Source organism: Canis aureus, chromosome 24, assembly GCF_053574225.1.
Source record: "Canis aureus isolate CA01 chromosome 24, VMU_Caureus_v.1.0, whole genome shotgun sequence".
NCBI classification, from domain to species: Eukaryota; Metazoa; Chordata; class Mammalia; order Carnivora; family Canidae; genus Canis; species Canis aureus.
The window spans coordinates 15,158,860-15,183,326 of record NC_135634.1 but is presented as its reverse complement, the minus strand read 5'-3'; the positions used below and the strand labels follow the sequence as shown (position 1 = coordinate 15,183,326).

Sequence of the window (24,467 nt, the reverse complement as noted above, 5' to 3'; positions counted from 1 at the left end):
CAACTTAGAATGCCAATGGAAAATGTTTCAGTACTCTAAAGCTGACCTGGGGAAAAAAAGAAAAAAGGTAGAAAAGGCTATTTGAATAGCCAAAATGCAGAACACTGGAAACACTGAACACTGGTGAGGATGTGTGGCAACTGGTGGGGATGCAAATGGTGCAGACACTTTGGAAGACAGTTTGGCAGTTGCTTACAAAATTAAACATGCTCTTACTATACAACCCAGTAAGTGCACTCCTTGGTATCCACTCAAAGGAGTTGAAAACTTCTGTCCATACAAAAACCTGCACACGGATGTTTAAAGCAAACTTTATTCACAATTGCTGTAACTTGGAAGCAAGCCAGACATCCTACAATAGGTGGATTTATAAACTGTGGTACATCCAGGCAACAGAATATTATTCAGTGCTAAAGAAGTGAGTGAGCTATCAAGACATGAAAAAACACAGAAGCTTTTTCAAATTTCTAAAACTTCAAGTTTTAGAACTTGAAATGCATTAAGTGAAAGAAGTCAATGTGAAAGGCTACACACTGTACAATCCCTACTATGTGACACTCTAGAAATGATAAAACTATGGAGACAATAGAAAGATCAGTGGTTGCCAGAGGTAGGGGGATAAGGAGGGACGGATAGGAAGAACAGAGGATTTTTTTGGGCCATGAAAAATACGTTGTATGATACTATGAAGGTCATCATACATTTGTCCAAAGCCCACAGAATATACAACAGTAAGGATGAACACTAAGGTAAACTATGGACTTGGGGTAATGATGATGTCAATGCAGGTTCATCAATTGAACAAATGTAGCACTCTGGTGGGGTATATAAAAAATTTCTGGACCTTCCTCTCAATTTTGTTGTGAACCTAAAACTACTCTTAAAAAAATAGTCTTTAAAAAAAAAAAGGGAGGGGTCCTGATACTACCCCTGCTGCCCTGCTACTCTACCAAATAAAGAGAACTTAAAAAAAAAAAAAAAATTTCCCTCCATCGCTATTTAGTCAAGATTCCCTGAGCTACTTCTCGCCTAGCTAACCTTTCAAAACACTCTCATATAAACTTTTTCCTGTAAGTCATTTTCCTTGTGTTTATCTCCAGATCTCTAGATCTGCCTTTGGGGAGACATTTTTACTCTGAATGTATATACTCACTAGACACTGCCTTCCACCAAAACTGTGACATTATCAACTCTATCTGCTGAAACTTTTAGCCCACTATACCTGTTTTAAATATTTTGGAAATTATTTTTATATATAAGTTATTATTTATCAAGATCGAACTTTGGGAAAAGGAATTGCTCAAACCCTATACTGTTTAGATTAGTATAATGTGCAGGTCCAATTGCCTACTTGAGCAAAGAAAAAACCAACCACAACTTGATTCCATTTGTTTTTTTCCTCAAAAGAAAAATATCCAAAGTAAAATATGAATATTTAATTACCTTTAAATAATATATCTAATAATTTACATGCTATACATCCCCAAACACACCGAACGTAAATTTTATATGACATATACACAATCTGCTTTCTGCCAACATATACTCTGTAGGTCACTTAAGATGTTAACTAATTTCTCAGTCCATGTGTGAGCACATAAACACACACACACACACACACACACACACATATATATATACATATGCCTGAAGTTGAAGATAATAAACCAAAAACATGTGAATATAAGAAATCTGCTAAGGAAGATTCTAAAACCACAATCAGTAACTGGAACCAAATAACAAGGCACAAAAGCTTCCCTTTGTGGTCACAAAGATTAAGTTTCCTGTCCCAGTGCTTAAGTATGGAAATAGGCTTGGCTAAATCACAAACTATATTTAATAGTGCATTTCTGTTACTGTTTAAAAAGGAGTATTTTTCTTATTACATAATGCATTACACAAAAGCATTGGAAAAATAAACAGGATAAGTTCTTATACAATAAAGCTTTTTTTTCATTTGAAAAAGATATTTGCTTATGCTCAAAACTAATGTAATAGATATAAGTATAGTAAAGAGAAGCATTAGGGATCCTATCCAGGTTTCCTACTACCCCTACATCATACCTCTTGCCAGTCATGTTACTTCAACCTTCAATTTTAAAGTCAGCTGGATGATACTGTGAATTTTTTTTTTTGTCATTTAAAGATATGTTCCTAGCACACAGAATGGTTAACATAACATTGGAAAATGAAACTTTTCCTAGCATTTAAGTTGTTTTTGCTAAACATTAGCTTTGCACTAGGCTATCCTTAATTTTCCCTTTTTTTTCCCTATGTTAACAGAGAAGAAAAAATGTTCCACATAGAAATGGCTGCTTTAAAATTCATGCAACCAAGCGAAATCTAAACTATTTGTACTTCCCTTTTGTTTAACCCCCAAAATTGGGGGAAACTGAAAGTCTGTCCTAGGAAGAGTAACTCACTGAAAGAAAACCATATACATATATACTCTTCATTGTCTTTTAAGAACAGTGTTACAGTCGCTTTTTAAAGTTTCACAGTTATCAAGGGAATAAAGCCACCACCAAGTAAGAATCAAAAGAATGCAGTAATCTATGCATAAAAGACAGTCAAACATGTTTACACATATTCAAGAAATCAATACTCTAAGCTGTAAATAATGTCATCAAATGTAGCACTGCACAAACTGTCATCAGAATAAAACGTTCAGTTTCATTAATTTTGAATATGGACATGGGACCAGCCAACCATGAACTTAATGGTGCACTTCTACATGTTTGCACAGGAGTATTGTAGCATGCAGCCCCTGCAGTAATGACAGTGTACTTCTTTAAAAATCAAACAAGGCTGACCAAAAGAAAAAAACAAAAAATCCAAAAACGCTCTTGGCTATAAAACTTAAGAGTAAAGGATGAATTGAGATTTTAAGGCTTTCTTAGAATATTTTTCATGGCACTTCTACATTAAACATCACCAATTGGCAAAACATGTAAATATTCATAGTTACATAGTTATGTAATCAAAAGTACATGCCATGTCAATTATTAAGTAAGGGAGAGCTTTGTCAAGTTTTGTTTTCTGGCAATTAAGTTATAGTTAAGGAAAGTTGTTCATGTTTGGCTGTAATTAACATATAAATCATACAGAAATGTCAATTCACTAGTTTATAGTACAAATTGTGTTTTGAATAAATCTGCCAGTACCACTTGTTTCTTAAAGAACTGAAAGTCATTCCTTGCTGGAAATGCAATTAAACTGACTTATTTCTCTCATAGGAGGAGTTATTACCATTTCTCCAACTATTAAACTCTAAGATCATTATCAGACAAATTCCTTTTGGTCATGCACACTGATCATCTTCGCAATAATCCATTTCTTGCACCACAGTCAGTCCAGAACAGATTTTATGGATCTAACAGGTCATTCTTGCCACACCATACTCTAGGCTGACCACACCGGGTTCTGATTTGGAATACTCTTCAGCATATTCACTGTAACGATTATCTGCTGGGTTGCTGCCCTCTATAGTTCGAAGAGCATGATTCACAGGTAACAGAGTTTGCTCCTTAAAACACAAGGAAGTTTTGAGGGTAGGTGATTCAGGATGAACTGAATGTAACAACTCCTTGGTAAGAATTCCATCTGTTTGCTTACTTTTACGTTGCTTAATTTTCTAGAACAAATCCAAATTTGAAAAAAATTAATTATACATACCACATATTCAATATAGGTTAGAAAAAAAATGATCTCTTTATGAACAATACAAAGTTAAATCTCAAAAAAATTAATAAACCTAGTGCAGAAGAATAAGACATGGTTGAGAATCCTAATTGTGTACAACTTTTACAGTGGAAAATGGTTATTACACTTGACTGCAAAAGATCATTAGGCTTTCATATCTGAAAAGAGCACACATTACCTAGAAAGTATAAAAAGTAAATATCTTATAATAAAAGAAGTATGTATGAGACTTCACCTAGAATCATAACTGTATAATGTAATAAGCACACACTTATTTATTACCTAAAGGTTTTATTGCCTAAATAACTTTCTTACATGGTTCCCCTACAATGACTTGTTAGATAAACACAAAAAGGTAGAATACAACAAAATTTTAAAAAATTTTTTATTTTTTGAAATATTTATATATACATTTTTGAGAGAAAGAGAGAGCAGGGGAGGGAAAGAGAAAGCATTTCAAGCAGACTCTCTGCTGAGTGCAGAGCCTGACAAAGGGCTGTATCTCACAAGCGTGAGATCATGACCTGTGCCAAAAGCAAGAGTTGGCCACTCAGCTGACTGTGGACCACCCCAGCGCCCCAACAGAACTTTTTTAAAACATAAGATTTTAAAAGTATTCTTTGGCAGAGTATCACACTCTCCAAATCCTTGGACTGATCTCTAGCCACTCATGGGCTTGCCTCTCTTTTGACATATTTTCCTACCTTCTCTTCAAGCAGTCATTAATTACCTTCTTATCTGCTTGAGAGACAGACATGACAGTCTGAGTTACAACAACTGTCTAGGATTTTTAAAGTATGTATTTACTGATCCTCTTTGCTTATATATGATGACAGAGAAAAGATTATAAGAAAGTCTAACAGTGGAGAGAGACTTCTTACACAAGATACAAAAGGCACAAAACATAACTTGACTGCATTAAAATTCAAAACATCTATAAAAAACATACCACAAATAAAATGGAGAAGATGAGAACAGACTGAGCAGAGCCACTTGTGAGTTACACACACACACACACACACCTCTAATAAAGAATTAATGTCTGGTATACAAAGAACTCTTACAGATCAATAAAGAAAAGGCAGATATGCCAACAGAGAAATGAATAGAATTTGGAATAGGCCATTCAGAGAACAGGAAAAATCAAATGGCCAACTAAATATATGAAAAGTCATTCAACTTCCTTTGTTATCAAGGAAATCCAAAACTGAAAACAATATGCATGTAAGAGATTATATAGTAGATATTAATAAAACATATAAATTAAAGCTACATGTATCAACATGGATAAATTTTAAAAACAATGTTGAGTAAAATAAAGCATCATGGTATAACAACCTTTATACAGTTTTTAAAGCATGCAGTTCCTTAAAAGCTGGGTGAAGGGCACATATGCATTCATGTTGTCTGTTGCTCTTTTATACCTTATAAAAAATATATTCTTTTGTATTTTTTCAATATATAATAAAAATATTTTAAATCACACAAAATAATATTATAAATCGTGGATAAAAACATATATAGAAGTACAAAAATATGCACAGGACCAATTAACACCAAATTCAGCCCAAAGTAGGTGGGGAGGGCTGAGCAGGAGTATACTTCTTCAAATATATCTATCATGTTTCATTTCTTAAAACAAAAACATGAAAAATCTGAAGCAAATATGATAAATGTTAAAATCTCACAAAGCTAGGTGGTAAATACCCTGATATTTATTATGTTCTTATCTCTACTTTTCTATATACAGCTGACCCCTGAACAACACAGGGGTTGGGGGAAGCAACTCTCCATGAAATAAAAAATCCACATATAACTTTTGACTCCCCCAAAACGTAACTACTAATAGCTACTGTTGACTGGAATTCTTACCAATAGCATACACATTGATACAATTGACATATATTCTCTAAGTTATATTAATATTAATAATATAACTGTTGACTGGATTTCTTACCAATAGCATACACATTGACACAATTGACACATATTCTTTAAGGTATATTAATACCATATTCTCACAATAAAGCTAGAGAAGAAAAAAGTTACTAAGAAAACCATAAGAGAAAATACATTTACAGTATTGTAATTATCGAAAAAAAATCCACTTGTAAGTGGACCTGTGCAGTTCAAACCTATGTTGTTCAAGGGTCAACTGTACTTCAACTACTTCAATTTGAAAATTCGGGGAAAACAATTCAAACTAACCTATTGAAAACAGAGATCTGATTACTTTGAAGCAATCATGTATACTTCTGAGGTTTCCATATATACTAATTTACACTAAGAATATAAGTAAGGAAACACATTAATTTAGTATTCCAAATATATTAGATACTTCAGAATACTTACAGATTCTAAGTCTTTAATATCGTTCTCTAACTGTTCATTTTGCTCATTCATATTCATAATTATATTAAACATGGACTGTCTAGGATGCAATGTTCGATCAAACTGGTGGTACATGTTTCTCCAAAACCTTTATGACAAAGACAAAAACAACAACTCAATAAATTGTGTTTGAGAAAAATAAGGTATAGATACCTCAATGATGTCAACTTACTTAAAATTGAAGGAGACTGTATTTGGCTCCAACACGGCAAATTTTGGAGATTTGGAACTATAGAGGGGATTTAAGTACTTCTTTTGGTCATCCAGGAGAAATGGCCACAGGGAGTAAGTCTTCTCCTTTAACCTTAACATAATGAGAAAAACCAAGATGTTTCCCACAGATGCTAATACTCATTTTTATAAACAGGCAATTGTTTCCCAAGTAGATTTCAGTTTTAATTTTTCCTTCTATTTGCAATCTGACCTCACCTTGTCTCTGAATTCTGTATTCTCCCTTTTCTCCTTTATCACATATAATCATGAAATAAATAAAACCAGGTCTCTTTGGACATAACATAGGTCTACCATTTTCTCTCACAACCATACACGTTAAGAGATTCCTTTCAGCTCACATAATTTCATAGACATGGTCTCTGTTATACCTATTTCAAATCAGCAGACGCTTTGAGTAAGACACTTGAATCACTGTATCTGGGTGTAGCAGCATGTATTATAGAGCAGGGACAAATTTAAGTGCAAGTGAATAGCAAAAAAAGGAAGTAGGAAAAATCAGGATGTTATTCAACAGTAAAAAGATGCCAATTATATTGCAACTCTAAAAGTTACGTGAAGTAAGTGGATAAAGGGTAGAATGGATTAGGCCAAATAACCATAAAATAGATAGGGGACCAGGGGAAAAATGGAGTCTGCTCATTTCTCTATGACTCCTAAGATGACCGATAAGTAAATTCTTAGAGAAAGACTATTAGGAAATAAATGTTTTTATTATCATCTTCCTTTGTAAGACGATGTTTGGCACTAACTGAGAAGAATAGTTTTTTTTTTTTTCTAAAATAGCTCTCTACTTTAAGAGTCACTTGCTCCAAATTATAATAAGCTACTATGAATTACTATAGCACAGAGCTAAAGTCTTAACGCTCTTTGATTTGTTCATCTCTGTCATACTCTTATTTCACTTGTAATTCCCTTTACACATCTTTAGAGTCTTCCAAGTGCTCTCACTTCTGCCTTCAATTCTTTTTTTTTTTTAAATACATTCATGAGAGACAGAGAGAGAGAGAGAGAGAAGCACAGACACAGGCAGAGGAAGAAGCAGGCTCCCCATGGGGAGCCAGATGCAGGACTCAATTCCAGGACCCCGGGATTATGCTCTGAGCCAAAGGCAGAGGCTCAACCACTGAGCCACCCAGGTGCCTTCAATTCTGTTGAGAGTGAGAGAGTATGTGGCTGTCTTCAAACCACTACCAGATTTAGCTTCTCTAATATGTCACTTGGACATTTAAGAATCTACAACTGAAAAAAAAAAAAAAGAAAAAAGAAAAAAGAATCTACAACTGTTCTTTATTGACTTGTAAGAAATCTAAAAGTTAGAAACCCAACCTAAAAAAAAAAAGTATATAAGAACTTTTCGCTGTCTTATCCTGCATCTCCTTTGCAGCAAAATTTAGCGAGAAACCCCTACTCCCAAAGACTGGTTAGGAAAGAAGAGGTTTAAGACCCAACTCAGGGACACACTGCAGCCAACATAGATAGATCTATGTTCCTCAACCTGCCTAGAAGTGTGAGGAGAACTGGCCTCATCTTACCTTAAAGCCTACAGTTTTTAAATCCTTTACCAAACATTAAAGCTTAGTGATTAATACTTTCTAGGAAATGAAATACTGTTAAAATTTTTCTGTTTTACACATATATTCAGACCAGCAAGGAGTAGGAGGGTGGTTTCCAGGGTGTTGGTAAAGGTTTCTTGTTCTAGGTACTGATTACATAAATGAATGAGTTTCAGATTTATTGAGCTTTATACTTATGCTATATTACTTTTCTGTATGTATGTGCTACATTTCAAAACAAATTTTTAAAATGTGTTTTTACTATCAACCTGAGGATGTGAGGGAAAGAGGGCACTTAGCTTCAGAAATACAATAAAATCTTTACATTAAAATTCAGTTTTATTACATACTGTCAAGATATTTTATGTTCAACCATGATTTATGTTAGAACTCAACTAAGTAGGAAAAAAAGAGCCCACTGTATGCAAACTATCTTACTTGAGCTCTTCTCTTTCCTTCTGACAATTTCCAAGGAAGTTTCCAAATTGGCATGAATGAATATGTTCATGGATCTGAAGAAGAAATGCTTCGTTGAATTCAAAGGCTTGTGGGAACTGTTCGGTCAAATGCCACACACACTCCAAGAACTGAGTAAACACCGGTGAGACTTCCTTTGGGTCACCATCCAAATGGCCACACCTAGCCCCACAGAAAGTACAAGCTTTTAAAAATGCCTCTGGAAGAAGTCAATTTGTTCAGGTATTATCAAATTTAAACATACACACAGGAACCTAAAACATTCCATCTAAAAAAAAAAGCATAATGTTTTTACTAAAACAATTTAAATTTAGGAGGTTTTCAACCACAACATTAAAGGGTCTATTACCTTTTAAGTACCACAATCCAGACAAAAAAGAAAGGTAACAAGCTGCCATGAAAATTAACAAAGGAAAAAAAAAAAAAAAAGAAAATTAACAAAGGTATGAGAATTGAAAGAGATGACAGAAAAAAATTAAATCAATTTTCATACCAAAAAAAAAAAAAAATAAACCTATTGGCACTCTCATCTGCCACTGGACATGCGAATTCATGAAGAACAGAAATATCTTCGCACTCTAAAATGGTCTTATTAGTTTTACAAAATACATAAATGTAAAACTATGACTCACCTTTCTGAAAACTTATGTCCAAAAGAGATCCAATCCTTTTCTATTAAAACCTTAATGACAAAAAGTAAAATCCAATTTACAACTACTTTCCATTTCTTTTGTCTAAAATGGATTCAATTCTATTAACAACATTTATCCTTTTAACTTAAGGTTGTAAACAAAACAAAACAAACTGTTGTTTAATTATAGGTAAAAGACATTAAGAACCTGAATTAGAGGTTGGTTTAACAAAGAGTAAAAATGACACATAAAAGAAAAATACGGTAGTCCTGGGACTTAAATCATTTTGGTTGTGTTTATTACCTTTTAAGTGAAAACTACATGTTATAAAGCACTAGCACAATTACATTTTTGCATATCTAATGATGATATCTGCATAGAAAAATGGCTAGGAAAATGTAAATCAAAATGTTAACAGTGTTAACTGGGGGTAGTATAAACTGGAGTGTATGCTTTAAACCTTTGGTTTATTTGTACATTACTTATATAATACTTACCAAAAAAAGAATGATAAAGAGACCAATAAAAAGTGTATATTCAAATTCAGATGGTGATAGCTAATCTCTTGAATGGACTATCTTAATCTGTTTTCTCTGAGTAATAGGCTACTGAATATAATTCTACTGAATAACAATAGGCTTCTAATTTTTTTCAGTCTAATTTATACATTGTATCTTCTTAGTATTTAATGTATCTTGTAATTTCATTAAATAATCACCAAGCACATTCTTTTCAGTGTCAAAACTGCCACCTTTAGAGGGGAGCTAAGATGGCAGCAGAATAGGAGGACTCTAGGCTGGTTTTGTCAGTTGAACACAGGTAATTATCAAATCATCCTAACACCCCCAGAAACTGGCCTAAAGACTGATGGAACAAACTCTACAACTATGGGGAGAGAAGAAGCCTCATCGAAGAAGCACTGAGTGGCAACATGATCCTTACTTTCAGCTGAGCACTCTCTGGTACAGGGAGGTTAAATTCCTACCAGTTAAAATGATGAGACAGAGAAATTTACCCCAAAAGAAAGAAGGGAGGTAGTATCCACTGCCAGGGATTTAAAAAAAACAACCACCTTTAGCTTCTCTTTGTTGTAAATCTCTTCAGAAAGCCACATATTGTGACAGGGTAAGATTCAGTTTCTGGGGCCATGTTGCCTAAGCTCAAATCCTAGCTTCACCACTTCCACCTGTGTGACCTCAGGCAAGTGGTTCTCAGGCTGGAGCCCCAGGTTTTACCAAAGGTCCTCTGCTGCTCCTCTACACACCCACATCTAAAACCTAACTCAGTATCTTTCTCACTCAACTTAGACTTCTACTTCTCTCAGTAGTGACCAAGAGAACAGCACAATCCATCCTAGCAACTGAGTCCAGAGACAGGAAATCATCCTGGAAGAGAGCTCCTCTCTTCTCCACATCCAATCCAAGAACAATTCTTACTGATTCTACTTTCTCAGCATCCCTGGAGGCTGAACCTACTACCTCCTCTTGCATTTGTGTGGTACTGCCTTACTCCTGGGACCTCTTTTCTCTCCAGAGCTATTCTACCAGTTTCTACACTGGTCTTCCTGCCTCCATGTCCATGCCCCTCCACTTTGAAGATAGCAAGCCATCATTTTACAAAGCAGATCTAAGCAAGTTACCATTTCTTTTATTTGAAGCTCTTTAATGGCTCTCACTACCCAAAGAGGGTAAAGGCTAAATTCCAGTCTTCATCCTAACATATCCTTCTGCACCTAAGAGCCTTGCTCTAAAACCCTGAATTCCAGCCATCACACATCACCTGCAGTAAGCCTACAGAGCTATGCTTTGGATTGCATTGTTTCTTTTGCCTGGGAAGCTCTCACATTGTCCCTAGGCACTTATTACATGATTTCATCTGAATGTCTAGCAAGCAATTAAAGCCAAACATGGCAGAGAAAGTATTCCTTGTCTTACATTCTTAAGGTAAGCTGTATGTAATTTTATTTAGCAGCACTTTCATTCCGTCTGTCCAAGACTCAATATGCTAGTGCCACCAAATAATGGTGCTGAAAGGCATCTAGTGATATTAAATATTCCCCTGCTTTAAGATGGCACTGCATTTAATTAAATTAATGGAAACTTTTACTTGCCATGAATTAAGATGTAAAATTTGAAAACATAAGTTAATCTGATTGTATATTAAAAGACAAATAAAAAAACAGTAGCCAGGGCTTTAACTTCACAAAGCAGAAAATCTATTCAACTAGAAATTTAATCTTCAGATATAAAACATGCTTCCTAATGTGTAATTACAATTAACAAATGAAGGAGTTTTAAACAGAAAGTTTACTCTAGAGTAAAATTTTTAAGTATTCTTATTTGTGCCTTGTTTTATATCACTCACATGCGTTGGATAAAAATGAAGGAGAAAATACTGAATATTTCTACTATAACATTTTAGGGGGAAAAAACGTTTAAAACTAAAGAGGTGGAAATGGAAATCAGTCTGACTCAGAGTTTTTCAGCCTCAGCACTATATACATTTTGGGCCAGATATATCTTTGTTGGAGGCTAACCTATGCAATATAGAGTACTGGCAGCATGCTGGGCCACTACCAGCTAAGTGCCAGTTGTGTCCTTTTCTTTGTACCAACCCAAACTGTCTCCTAACATTGCCAAATGTCTCCTGGAAGGACAAAAATCACTCCTATTTAAGAATCACTGGTCTAGCCAAATCACTCCTTACCATGAATCCTTTGATTGTTCTGTAGTAGGAATCCAATAAAAGAGAGCCAAGGGAACAAACCTGGGAAGTCCTATCCCAACCATCAGAACAATGTACCAGCACACTTGCATTTTCCACCATTATCGCCTGCAAAGAAAGATCACATACTTCAATTACAGCAGAATACATTTTAGGTAGATCAATTAAGTTCTACTTACTCAAAAACTATACTAGCAAATATTGCATTACAAGGAAGAGCAAGGACTGCAATGATAATGCTGCCACAGTATATTTTTTAAAAAACAAGACAAAACACAAAGCAAAACCAAAACAAAACCAAAACTGCTATTTCCAAGTGTCTAGGGATCTCACATAAGTCCCTAAAGTGCTACATGATTTTTTAAAGCTCAAATTAAAATAAGCCTTATTAAAGAGGTAAAACATAAAAGTTATCTGACTGGAAAGGGTACCAGCACCCAACAGAATAAATGCAATCCTTCCCAACCATTAAAAATCCCCAATCAAAAATGAGTGAAGAAGAGTTACTTTGGCTAAGAAGATTGCAGCATCCATAACAGCTTTGATGTGGCGAAGCCATCCTGAGCTCTCCAAACCAGAGTAGAAATCACTGACAGAAAGCCCTTTGGTACCATTGACTGAAAGGGGGAAAAAACATTTCGATTAGAATGCAGCCAGAGCCTCCACTTCTCCTATTCAAGCTCCCTGAGTGAGTGAATTGGGGGGAAGAACACAAAATAAAATGCGAGACTCTATAAATGAAAAGATGCTATTAGAACCTCAATACTGGATTTTCTGGGTACATTTTTTTTTGGTCATTCCTTGTGCTTAAAAAAAGCTCCAATCTCTTCTTTAAAAAAAGAAAAATCTACAGTACAAAGTACTTAATTTCAAAGTCTGATATTTTGGGACACCTGGGTAGCTCAGTAGTTGAGCGTCTGCCTTTGGCCCAGGGCGTGACCCTGGAGTCCCAAGATCGAGTCCCATATCGGGCTGCCTGCATAGTCTGCTTCTCTTTCTGCCTATGTCCCTGCCTCTCTCTCTCTCTCTCTCTCTCTGTGTATCTCATGAAAAAAATAAATAAAAATCTTAAAAAAAAAGTCTGATATTTTAATTTTTAAAATTCCACACTACAACTGGAAAGATACCTTGATACTTATATGGAGCATTATTATCAATTAAGCTTCATTGTACAGACTAAGCAAGACTATCTATATAATAATAACAATTTTTTTTTTGCAAAACTATTAGAACTGTACTAATACATCAGCCACTACCCAAAGTGACATGTGAATAATCTAAACTGAAACATGGTGTAATAGTATCAAGTACACACTAGTCAATTTCCAAGACTTAAAAAAGACCTAAAATGTATCATTACTAATTTTTTATCTGATTACATGTTAACATATTTTTAATGCATTAGGTTAAATATATTATGTTAATTTCAATTTTTTTTTTTTTACTTTTTATGAATGTGAATATAGGAAAAAGTTTTTTTTTAAGATTTTATTTATTTATTCATGAGAGAGACAGAGAGAGAGGCAGAGACACCGGCAGAGGGAGAAGCAGGCTCCCTGTGGGGAGCCCAATGGGGGATTCAATCCTAGGACTCTGGGATCACACCCCAAGCCAAAGGCAGATGCTCAACCACTAAGCCACCCAGGCATCCTGGAAAATGTTTATTTATTTTTACTTTTTATTTATTTTGAAGATTTTATTGACTTATTCATGAGAGACACAGAGAGGCAGAGACATAGGCAGAAGGAGAATGAGGGTTCTCGCAGGGAGCACAATGTGGGGACTCTGGGATCACACTGAGCCAAAGGCAGAACTCAACTGCTGAGCCACCCAGGCGTCCCTGGAAAAAAATTTTTTTTCTTTTAAGATTTTTAAATTTTATTTATTCATGAGAGAGAGAGAGAGAGAGGGGCAGAGACACAGGCAGAGACACAGGCAGAGGGAAAAGCAGGCTCCATGCAGGGAGCCTGACGTAGGACTTGATCCCAGGTCTCCAGGACGAGGCCCTCGGCTGAAGGCAGGCACTAAACCGCTGAGCCACCTGGGCTGCCCCCTGGAAAATTTTTAAATTACCTAATTTTAAATTTTATAATGTGACTAACATATTTCTATTAGACAAAGTTGCCTCAAAGGCAAACAATAATCATACCTTCCAATAATTTCTGAAGGCTGGACCGCATGACATGAATATTTTCAATTCCAACAAACTGAAATCGAATGTTAGAATAGTTGTCTTCATTTTCATAACCTTTTCCAGCTGCTCTGTTGGCCATTGCATTCAGCTAAAATTTAAAATTTTAGAAATTTATGGACAAATTGCTTTTATCTCTTAGTTTACCAAAAACATAATGGAAATAAATACTAAATAAACCACATTTTAGTAGAATTTAAAGAACTCTTCAAAACTGAGTATGTTACTATTTTTTAATAAGTAAAAGTGTCACATGTTATTAAGAGTAATGAAGGACACTTTATATAAATAACAACATGACTGCTATAAAATGAAAGGTCAGACAAGAAGTTTCCCACAAATAATTTATGAAACTAATTCACTTATGGTTTTAGACAGTTTTCCAAATGTTTGTAATATTTCAAAAGTTAAAAGTTAAAAAGGAAAGAAGTATCTCTTATCTGAATCCTAAATAATTCAGAGGTGAACCAAGCAGGGAAGCTTTTCTGTTACATAATGAACCTATTAGATTCACTTCAGAGCAAGCCTGTGGAACACCTGATCATTCAGAGAGCCATGGGGACTCTGAGGAATCATCTGAAATACACGTGAGATTATTCAAGGTCCTCCATATTAGAGATTACTGGAGGCCCACATAGTATATACCGTGGCATATCATCCAATAGCTTGATACAGCTCCAAGACTTGGGCCAATATAAACTGGCCCCTAAGGGAAAAACAGACTGCCAGTAGGCCCATGGTCTTTGGTTACTAGATCACAGGTTCGTTTAAGATTTGGTATGTTTAATTCTTTCAAATAGGATTTCATGTTGCACGTTACTACAGTTTACAGAATATTCTTATGAACCTGGATGTAACAACAGCTAAATTGGAAGAAAAAATAGCTTTTTATTCAGTAGATGGGGTTCCAGGTTGGTAATAAGAACAGTTCAATTCTACCTACTGTCTCACTGGTTAATTCAGCACCTATGATGGCTAAGATGAGTTAGATATTCAAATACTTCTACAATATTACTAATTAGGTTGAAGTTTAAACTAGTACAAACAATCAAAGAAATGCCTATTTGCTGTGTAGAAATCAATTATACAAATAAAAGATACTAGGTCCTGGGAAACAGATCGCCTTAGGGCCTCATATTCAGAAAGTCTCAGATTACAATTATCTTTTATATCTAATATCACCTAACAGTAGTTCTGACCACTGAATTCACCCAGATCGAACAAGGAAGAAAAATAAAATTTGTCTTACAAGAGATATCATCAACATTTCTGACTTCTAAGAAAGTCTTTTCTTGTTAACAAGATAAAAGATTATCAAATTATCAATTTCTAGTTTTTAATGCTTAATTTACTCAATCTCCTCTTCTGTTTCCTCCATTATATTTTATGAGAATGCATAATGATGAGAATAACTTCTAAAACAGTTATCAGTCTTTTCAACAAAGCTGCCTAAAATTGTGCTCTATATCGCTCACTCGCTTTTTCTCATCGCTTTCTCTTATTTTCTCATCATTCCAGATTTTTGAAGAAATCCTCACTATAATTCTGCCAATGTCCTTTTGTGTAGCCCACCAGCTCTGCATTCGATGCTATAATAAAAATCAAAAGTAATGTTAGCTATTACCATTGAGGATTTTAATTACTTTAGTTTCAGGATCCTATATGAATGAGTTGTTTAACCATGTTTATTAAAAGAAAAAGGGATTCTGACATTGGTCTCAATGATAAAAACTGAACCTAACATTACAGATGCCTAACAGAACAACTATTTCTTGTTCACTATTTATAATTCTCTAGTTCAATGCTTCCTACCTCACTATTTTCCTTATTTTCTTGAATATTTCAAATTGAGGCCCATTATTTTAATACAAAGTGTTTTGACAGTTAAAAATTCTACCAAAAAAATTACTAAGATTTTCTAATTTTTCACAACACACACTATTTAATATTTCTTGACAATAATGTAAGACTTATACATCATCAAGAGTTCCCAATATAAAATTCTGTTTTTCTAGATTTACATATAAATCAGAAGACATAAGAAATCACCATCTGGGAAATTGGTCTCCTAAGTTGGTATCCTTTAAAAGATTGCTCTCCTCAGTATCATTAGCCTCAGTTAATTTAAAACTGGGATTCAGATAGGTTAAATACGGGCAAATTGATCAACTCTCATTAATTAAAGTAACAAAGATAATTAAACTAACAGATTGTACTACATTCAAGACACATACTTTGGGCCTGGTATCCATGACATACATATAGCGATTGACCGGATTGGCTTTACTAATGGCTTGAAGCAAATGTTCATCCTCCAGGCATCTGGCACTGAATCCTGATAGTGGTTGACTACATCGACAAATGGCAGCCTAATTTTAAAAGGACAGAAAACAGATTATCCAAAGATGTCTAAAACATGTCTAAAAAAATGCTTAAAAGAAAAACAAAAGTTAAAATCAAACATGTAATCTGTTTAAAAGTTGGCAGGACAATTAGAAGATATTAACCCTGAAATCCTATTTGAATTAAACACTATTTGAACATCCTGATGTCACATAAGTTTTCCCAATATTCTCTTCTGAAAAACTGAAATGCCTCCTTATGTAGTTTGATGAAAAAAATCTTAAGTTCTAAGAAGCAACACTTGATAAATTCTCTACCATATAACCTACTAAGATACTCGCATGCTATGTTCTAGATGAGATACTTTCCACTGAAATTCAAGTAAGGGATTAATCAATAAAGATAGAACAGGATTTTTAAAAATAGCAACATTTGAGTTCTTATAATGTATTATTTTAGCTTTCAGATCTCTATTTAGAAATCAGCTATCTTTATATAAAATGAGACTACAATGAAAAAAGTGAACTTCAAATTTGAGTTAAAATATAAATCTAAGTGTGCAAAAATATCTGTAAGAAGTAGTGATTGTTGGATTAGATATTTACTATTGTTCAAAGTCTTAAAAAAAGATTAGAAGATTTAGACCGAAATACTTTTTTTACAATCTCATTCATACCAACTCCAACTTAACCCTACCCAATCATTCAAACCATAGTATCATAAAGGGAAAAAAGTATACATAAATTCACACATAAAACCATGAAAATTTAAGAAGATAGAAGAAAATGAAGATTGCTTTATAAAATTCTTTTCAGATGTACTTTTTGATTTCTTAAATTGGGCACTGAATATCTATTTTCAGCCCAACATTCCAATAAACAATGTATAAAAATATGGGTGTGTCAAACCGAGGCCATAACCAGTACTACCTCCCTTCCTATGACTTTTTTACGAAGAACAGACTAGGAATTTCTGTTCAAAGTTTCACTTTCCACCTCTGGTTTCCCAAAAACCAAGTAAAATTCTAATAAAGACATCTAAAATGTATAAAATTGGAAGATCAAAAAGGATGGAAAAGGAGAGAAAAATAGAGTAGAGATTTTTTAAAATTTTTTTAAAATTAAAAAAATTTTTTTTGCATCCTGGTGATCACATTTATTGAAAGAGTTGGAAAAAAATTAAAATGCCCTTTAGCTTAAGAATTTTTGAGTTATCTGCAAATCAACTCATTTCAGGAGTGGAAGAATCCTTAGTCATTTCTTAATATCAAAATGAACGCAGGTTTCTCTTTTGGATGTCTTCTACATTTAAAGAGGCAATCATACAAAATCTCCTATATTCCATACATGATAAACTCTGTTTCAGCCAACTCTTAATGGAGGAGCAACTAGTACAACACCATCTCCCCAGACAAAAAGCATCGGAATATTCCGTTTTGTTGATTTATTTATCTCTTCATATGTTTCTTCATCAATTTCTATAGTAGTCACAGTTTCTTCCACATCTCCCAATATCATATTTAAATGCTGATCATATGCATGTAATCTGCCTCGAAGCTCTCGGTCATTTCTCATTTTCACATAAATTCGCTCATCCAGGCTGAGCCTGATGAGATCCAGGGGCTCTTCTATGGTGTTGGTAGTTTGTTGCTCGCCCACGTCGTCCGCCATCTTTCAAACCCTGTGCCGTTTCCCCAGAGTAGAGATTTTAATAAAATTTTAGGAAATGAAAGCAAATAGACAAGTTAGTAATGACCAATTTACCAGGACAAAGAAAGGTGCCAAGTTGTTATGAGTCAACAATAAGCAAGCATCTTGAGCAGCAAAATCCCAGAAAGACTCAGGATTTGGTACCTCTGAAAGCCTGAGCTGGAGTATAACTGAAAATAGAACTGGTTGAATATCCATATAGGGACTAGTAAAGGCTCCCAGATCTTCCCTCGCCCTGAAGACAAAGTTTACTCTATGAAAAGGATTAACCTGAAGACTGGGGACAATATGCATAGTTGTGGGTAGGAGGGAAGCCCTGTACCCCCCAGAACAAGAGGATTAAGTAAAGCCTACAAAACAAAATGTGAGATCCTCCCATCTGCCTTCCCCCGCTTGAATCCTGGACAGAACTAACACACCATATTGGGATGAAAATTAACAGAAAGAATCCAAAGATAGAGATCACTCATGCACACAAACTTCTAAATAGTTTGTGGTACCTCACTCGTTAAGTATGAGAGGCCAGCCAAGAATCAGGTTTTTTTTTTTTTTTTTAACACTGTGTTTTTTTTGTTTGTTTGTTTGTTTGTTTTCATTTATTTATGATAGTCACACAGAGAGAGAGGGAGAGAGGCAGAGACACAGGCAGAGGGAGAAGCAGGCTCCATGCACCGGGAGCCCGATGTGGGATTCGATCCTGGGTCTCCAGGATCGCGCCCTGGGCCAAAGGCAGGCGCTAAACCGCTGCGCCACCCAGGGTTCCCAAGAATCAGGTATTTGAAAGACATGAAAAACAAAACAAAAAGAAAAAACTCTGAGCAATAGACAACTAATGTGGGAAGCAAAAGAATTCTTTTTAAAAAGTCCTTAACATCTTCAGAGAAACCAGTCATCACGACCATGAATACAAAAGTGTCTAAGAAGTTCAGAAAGTAGGGAGAGTTCTTAGATTTTAAAAACAATATAGAAAAAATAAAGAGATGGGCTGGGAACAAAGTTGAAGTAATCTTCTAAAACCTAGAAAGAGATGGAAAATAGAGAAAATTAAGAAAAATGGAGGTTTACAGAAGCCCATTTGCCAACCAACACACACAAAAACACACAAAAGTGCAAAACAAAGTAACAGAAGAGAGGAAGTCACCACAGAAATAGAGAAGTAACTTCTCAAAAGTGAATTCCCAGAATCTTAAAAAACGTACCAAGGCACTTCATTGTGAAATTTCAGAACTCTGGGGAAAAAAGATTCTAAAAGCTTCCTGAGGAGAAAAAAAATCAGGTCACAAAACACTGGGAGTTAGAACTGGCATGGAACTCCATAACCTACTAGCTGTTAGATTTAGGGAGAGTGATTTACCCTCTCTTCACAAGTTGAAAGTTATAGGTAATTGGCAAAGCCTACCTTATAAAATTAACATGAGATTACATGCATATAAAGCATCTATAACATACTGACTTGTGGCCTATTGTTACAAGCTACAAGGGAAAATTTTGCTGTCGTAATACCTATTATAGTACCTCAGTATAAAGATACTTCCTCCTCCACCTCTTCATACTGCAAAATCCTTCTGATTGAGAGAGCTTTCTAGAAAAAGCGAGAGCTGAAATGTAGCTGGCTTTCTTCTTTTTCTCAGTAGTTGGTTTGTCTATCTGTTTTTCCCAAATACAAGCAGGATCAAAAGAGAACCACAGGAAAGAAGCAGCTATATCTGTTCACTAATCTCAGTATTTCAAGTCCCTACCAGAAGCAGGACAAGACTGAAGGAGGGTAAGGGAGGAAACAAACAGGACAAGTATGAGAATCTCTACATTTCAGGGTAATTTTAAAATTTCAAAAACATACTCAAGAGAAAAGCCAACACTCTCTATCAGCAATATTATAATAATGACCTCCCTATATAAAAATGAGTGTTTAATTGGATACTTAAACCTGAAGAGAGGTTATACCACATTTGTAAAAGAAAAAAGGAAACCTTCTTTTCTTACCTCTTTATTTTGATGATAATAGGAAAGAACCGGGAATCTTCCCTTGCTCCGGAACTTGGAACTACCAACAATTATTGGTTTGCTTGCTATTCGGGGAACATAAAGTTCTCTGGGATAAGTTTCACAAATCTGTAAAAATCAAATAAAACAGCCATTCTATCCACAGTTCAAAAATCATGAGGTTAAAAATCACCTTTAAAAAACTTTACAATTTCTTAAATGCAACAACAGTACATAGCAATATTGAGACAACATGCTACTATGACACTCTATCTCAGTACTAATATCTGAATTTCTCCAAAAGGTTGCTAACTCAAAATATGTCAGTCATACAAACACAAATACCATATGATTTCATTCATATGTGGAACTGAACAAAACAAATAAGGGTTTGGAAAAAATAGGGAGACAAACCAAGATACAGACTCTTAACTGTAAAGAATAAACTGATGGTGACCAGAAGGGAAGTGGGTGGGAGGATGGGGGGAATAGGTGATGGGGATTAAAGAGGGCATGCACTTGCTGTCATGAGGACTGGGTGCTGTGTAGAAGTGCTGAATCACTATATTGTACACCTGAAATTAATATTATATTGTATGGTAGCTAACTGGAATTTAAATAAAAACTTAAAAAAGACTGCTAAGTTACCTTGTATTCTCGGTTGGCATCAGACAGCTGCCAGTTTGAATTTGGCACTCCCATCCTCTTATATTCCTCAGCAAGGTCAATGAGCTGCCAACCTTGTAGTCGTTCCGAATCATTTTGTTTGGGATTATAAGAGAATGCATAGAGATCTTCATATTTTGCTATAGTTTACAAAATACACAAATGTTACAATCCAACTGCTAGGACTTAAAACTCTACAAATAATAGTAACTTTTCAGTTTTATCCCTCCATTATTTCTTTAAAATTTTCAGAGATAACTAATACCTGAACATATTTGAACTTATTTTCTCAGTTATTTCAAATGATTGTATCTAAAGGCATGCATATCAATCTGAGATTCACCTATATAATCAGCAAAAGCTAATAAACAATACTTTTATATTAAATACTCTAGTGTAATAATTCCTTTTCTTAAAAAGTAAATTTTAATGACAAAGACAGACACAGACACTTCTCACCCACCACACTTCCCAAATGAGATATAAAATGGAAATACTAATGCTGTGATAAAAAACTAGAGGTGGCATATAGAACATGAAATTTCATATACATTCTTATAGGACAGTGTTGACCAAAAATGGCAATAGTTGCACAGAGTTCCAGAAACAACGTGGTAAATGCTATAGGCTTTATGTATTAGGAGAGAAGGGTGTACATACACCTGCTCCTAGACCACTGCAGTCTAGGTGTTCAACAAAAAAAAGTAACATTCAGTCACCAGTGTGCTTTGTCTCCTGGAGAGATCTACATACTTCAAGTCATGCTGGGGGAAGGAAGCCTCCAGATCTCAAAGGCATAAATAATGATGGGTTCCTTTTTCGGAACTACATGACTTTCACTTCTACCTCTAGTCAAGTAGGATTCAACCTCTACTTTCCCTCTGGTCATCTCCCTTATGCTCCACTCTGATCAATTAAATTCATTGGTCTCACTGCTACCAGAGGAACCTGTCCTTCCTTAACTTTTCTTTTAGCAATCAATTTCCAAGTCATTCCCCCTGGTTTGTGGATACCCATGTGAAAAAAATAAAAAATAAAAATAAAAAGCTGTGCTGTTGGCTACCAACAAACTTTAAAAACATTAATATAGGGCAGCCCCAGTGGTGCAGTGGTTTAGTGCCGCCTGCAGCCTGGGGTGTGATCCTGGACACCCGGGATCGAGTCCCACATCGGGCTTCCTGCATGGAGCCTGCTTCTCTCTCTCTCTCTCTCTCTCTCTCTGAATAAATAAATAAATATTTTTTAAAAATTAATATAAATCTATAGTTTCTAAAAACTGTACTCTAAATGTTTATTAACCTTCTCCTTACTCTAACCATTCTTACAATTCAGATCAGAAGCATCTAATTATTTCCAAACCAAATTTTTGGAAATAGAGTGCATAAGAACTTAAGGGTTACTTCAAGTATAAAGTAACAATGGCATATTAAGTATCTTAGATAACCCATCTCAAAATTAAGTAAGTTTGTCTCTAAAAACAGTACCTTGTTTTGAGAGTTGTAGCAAAGAATTGTAAATATCATGGCAATCTCTTTCTCTGGGAACAATGAAATGCACAATCCTGAAGTTTTTGCACTGAATCACAAGTGGGCATCCAGAAGTAGTCAAAGCTAGTTTCTCTACTAAGGCAATATGGTGGTGCAATATCTACAGCATGAAAAAAACATGTGATCATCATCATAAAAAAGTGCTCAGTATCGTATTCTCTTCCAGAGCATATATTAGAAATGCCCTCTTCATATAAAGTATTCAAAACCTGTCTACATTAGAACTATGCTCTGATACCTCTTCCATCACTCCACATACTCACTACATCATCAAACCCTAAGAACTGCATCTCCTACATATCTGTAACCTGTCTACTTCTCTCTTTGTCCGCTGTCACTCCCCCAGCTGCAATGCTGCCATCGTTTCTCACCTAATTAATTGTAAGTAGTCTTACAAAAGCTCTCCCTGTATCTACCCTTGACCCCCTCTAATCCATTTTCTAAAAGGCAGGTGAGTGACTATTAAAAAAACAATTAAAAAAAAAAAAAACAATATAGGGATGCCTGGGTGGCTCAGTGGTTGAGCATCTGCCTTCTGCTCTGGGGATGATCTCGAGGTCCTGGGATCGAGTCCTACAACAGGTTTCCCTCAGGAAGCCTGCTTCTCCCTCTGCCTATGCCTCTGCCTCTGTGTCTCTCATGAATAAATAAATAAAATCTTTCAAAAAATAAATAAAGATTAAAAAAGCAATATAGTTTATGTCATTTCCCAGACTCTAGGCTCAAACTCATCTCAAGTACCTCTTCACATCAAGTGCAAGTGACAGTTCTCTTTTGGCTCCTCAAATTCACCAGTCTCCTTTACATATACTGACATTTCCTACTAACTAGGAAATTATAGATCTACCTCTTCACCTAGGAACTTCTATTATTTCTGTCTGGCCTTTATTTAACCCTCATCACCAAGTAGAACACCCTGACAACTCTCATGGCCTTTCCCAAGTAAGTTAGGTCCCCCTCCATTTTCTTATGCCTTATCAACTATATTTTTCCTTCACAGCACTTAGAACATGAATAATTCCTTGTATAGTGAATGTCTATTTTTCCAGCCAGATGTTGGGAACTTTGTAAGGAGCAATACCACAGCTAAGTTGAGCATCATTCTATCTGTAGCACCTAACACAATATCTGAAGCATTATAATGACCCTCCTCAAAAAAAAAAAAAAAAAAAAAGTTTAAAATGTTGTATCTCATAAATCCAAACTTAAAATTTGACCAGACCAATAATACAGGTGTCATTGCTTCTACCTCCATCACAATAAATGTTTACTGAATGAATGAAGAAAGTCCTACTAAAAACTCAACCCATAATGGCAGTTTAAATATATGATTATCATTCATAGCAGTTCTGATATTCTCTTTGCTACTAAAAAAGTTTTTTTTCTCAGTATCATTCCTATGAATTTAAAATATTTATGGAAAGTTTTTCTAGAAAGTAAAAGATCCTAGAGTTCCTGAATAAAACTGAATCATGGCAAGAAATTCATTCCAAATTAATCTAAAACTTTAACATAAGTTCGATAAAAAGTTCCAAACTGCTTTTTGCCTTTTTCTGTGGCAGGGTAAGAGATTATTTATATCATACATCATACATATATATTATACAATTATAATATTAAATGCTAATACTAATCATATAAATTATATATAGTGACTAATGTTCAGGTGTAAGATTAAATGTACAAAATAATCAAGAAAAACTTTAAAAAGACTAATTAGAACTTGTTCTACAGACATTAAAAGTATACACTACACAGATATTTAACACACATTGCACATATATAGCCCAAACTTATGGCCAAGATTTAGCACTATTAACATTTATATTAGCAGGCCTGTGCCAAGTTACTCAAAATGATCTAATAGTAACATCTAAAGAGAGTAAGAGACAATAAGCTACTATAATATCACTATTATGATTCTAATTAAGACCCAAAATTATTTATAAGAAGAAAATGTTGAAGAGACCTGACTGTGCCACTAACTAGTTATGTGATCTTGAAAAAATAATTATCTGTAAAATGAGAAAAAAGATAAAGTTAGTAAGTCCACTACTAGATCTAAAATATTTATTTCTATAGATCTAGGTTACTAAACATTTAATTCAGGAGAGACATATGGGAATATACTGATAAAAAGGCATTTTAAACACAGTAATAGGAGAGAATAAAATAGATGCTTTTCCACTGCCCCTCAAACTATTTTCCCAACATCTGCAAGAAGAGATCTATGGGAAACTTCCCTGTGTATCTCAGGAGATGAAAAACATACTGAGAAGATATTAAAGCAGACGGACAAAGGAAGGGTGGACAGA

The 24,467-nt window shown here is 34.8% G+C and overlaps 1 protein-coding gene and 1 pseudogene across 3 annotated transcripts in view; both read right to left on the bottom strand.

The window, feature by feature from the left end:
- Positions 1-295: 295 nt before the first annotated feature.
- MTMR6 (myotubularin related protein 6) overlaps positions 296-24,467 on the bottom strand; it is a 38,715-nt gene continuing 14,543 nt past the window's right edge. Inside the window, exons 3-15 of one of the 3 annotated variants that reach the window (XM_077868369.1) lie at positions 22,090-22,252; positions 20,588-20,745; positions 19,940-20,068; positions 16,139-16,273; positions 15,380-15,493; positions 13,863-13,995; positions 12,221-12,330; positions 11,696-11,821; positions 8,990-9,039; positions 8,319-8,519; positions 6,266-6,397; positions 6,055-6,181; positions 296-3,634 (exon numbers count right to left, since the gene is read on the bottom strand). In XM_077868369.1, coding sequence (XP_077724495.1) covers positions 3,374-3,634; positions 6,055-6,181; positions 6,266-6,397; positions 8,319-8,519; positions 8,990-9,039; positions 11,696-11,821; positions 12,221-12,330; positions 13,863-13,995; positions 15,380-15,493; positions 16,139-16,273; positions 19,940-20,068; positions 20,588-20,745; positions 22,090-22,252 — 1,839 coding nt within the window. In that variant the 3' untranslated portion in view covers positions 296-3,373. Of the gene's footprint in view, positions 3,635-6,054; positions 6,182-6,265; positions 6,398-8,318; positions 8,520-8,989; positions 9,040-11,695; positions 11,822-12,220; positions 12,331-13,862; positions 13,996-15,379; positions 15,494-16,138; positions 16,274-18,010; positions 18,266-19,939; positions 20,069-20,587; positions 20,746-22,089; positions 22,253-24,467 lie in introns of those variants that run through there. The other 2 variants (XM_077868370.1, XM_077868371.1) reach the window with 2 other exon arrangements.
- LOC144295822 (U6 snRNA-associated Sm-like protein LSm3 pseudogene) lies at positions 17,605-17,950 on the bottom strand (annotated as a pseudogene).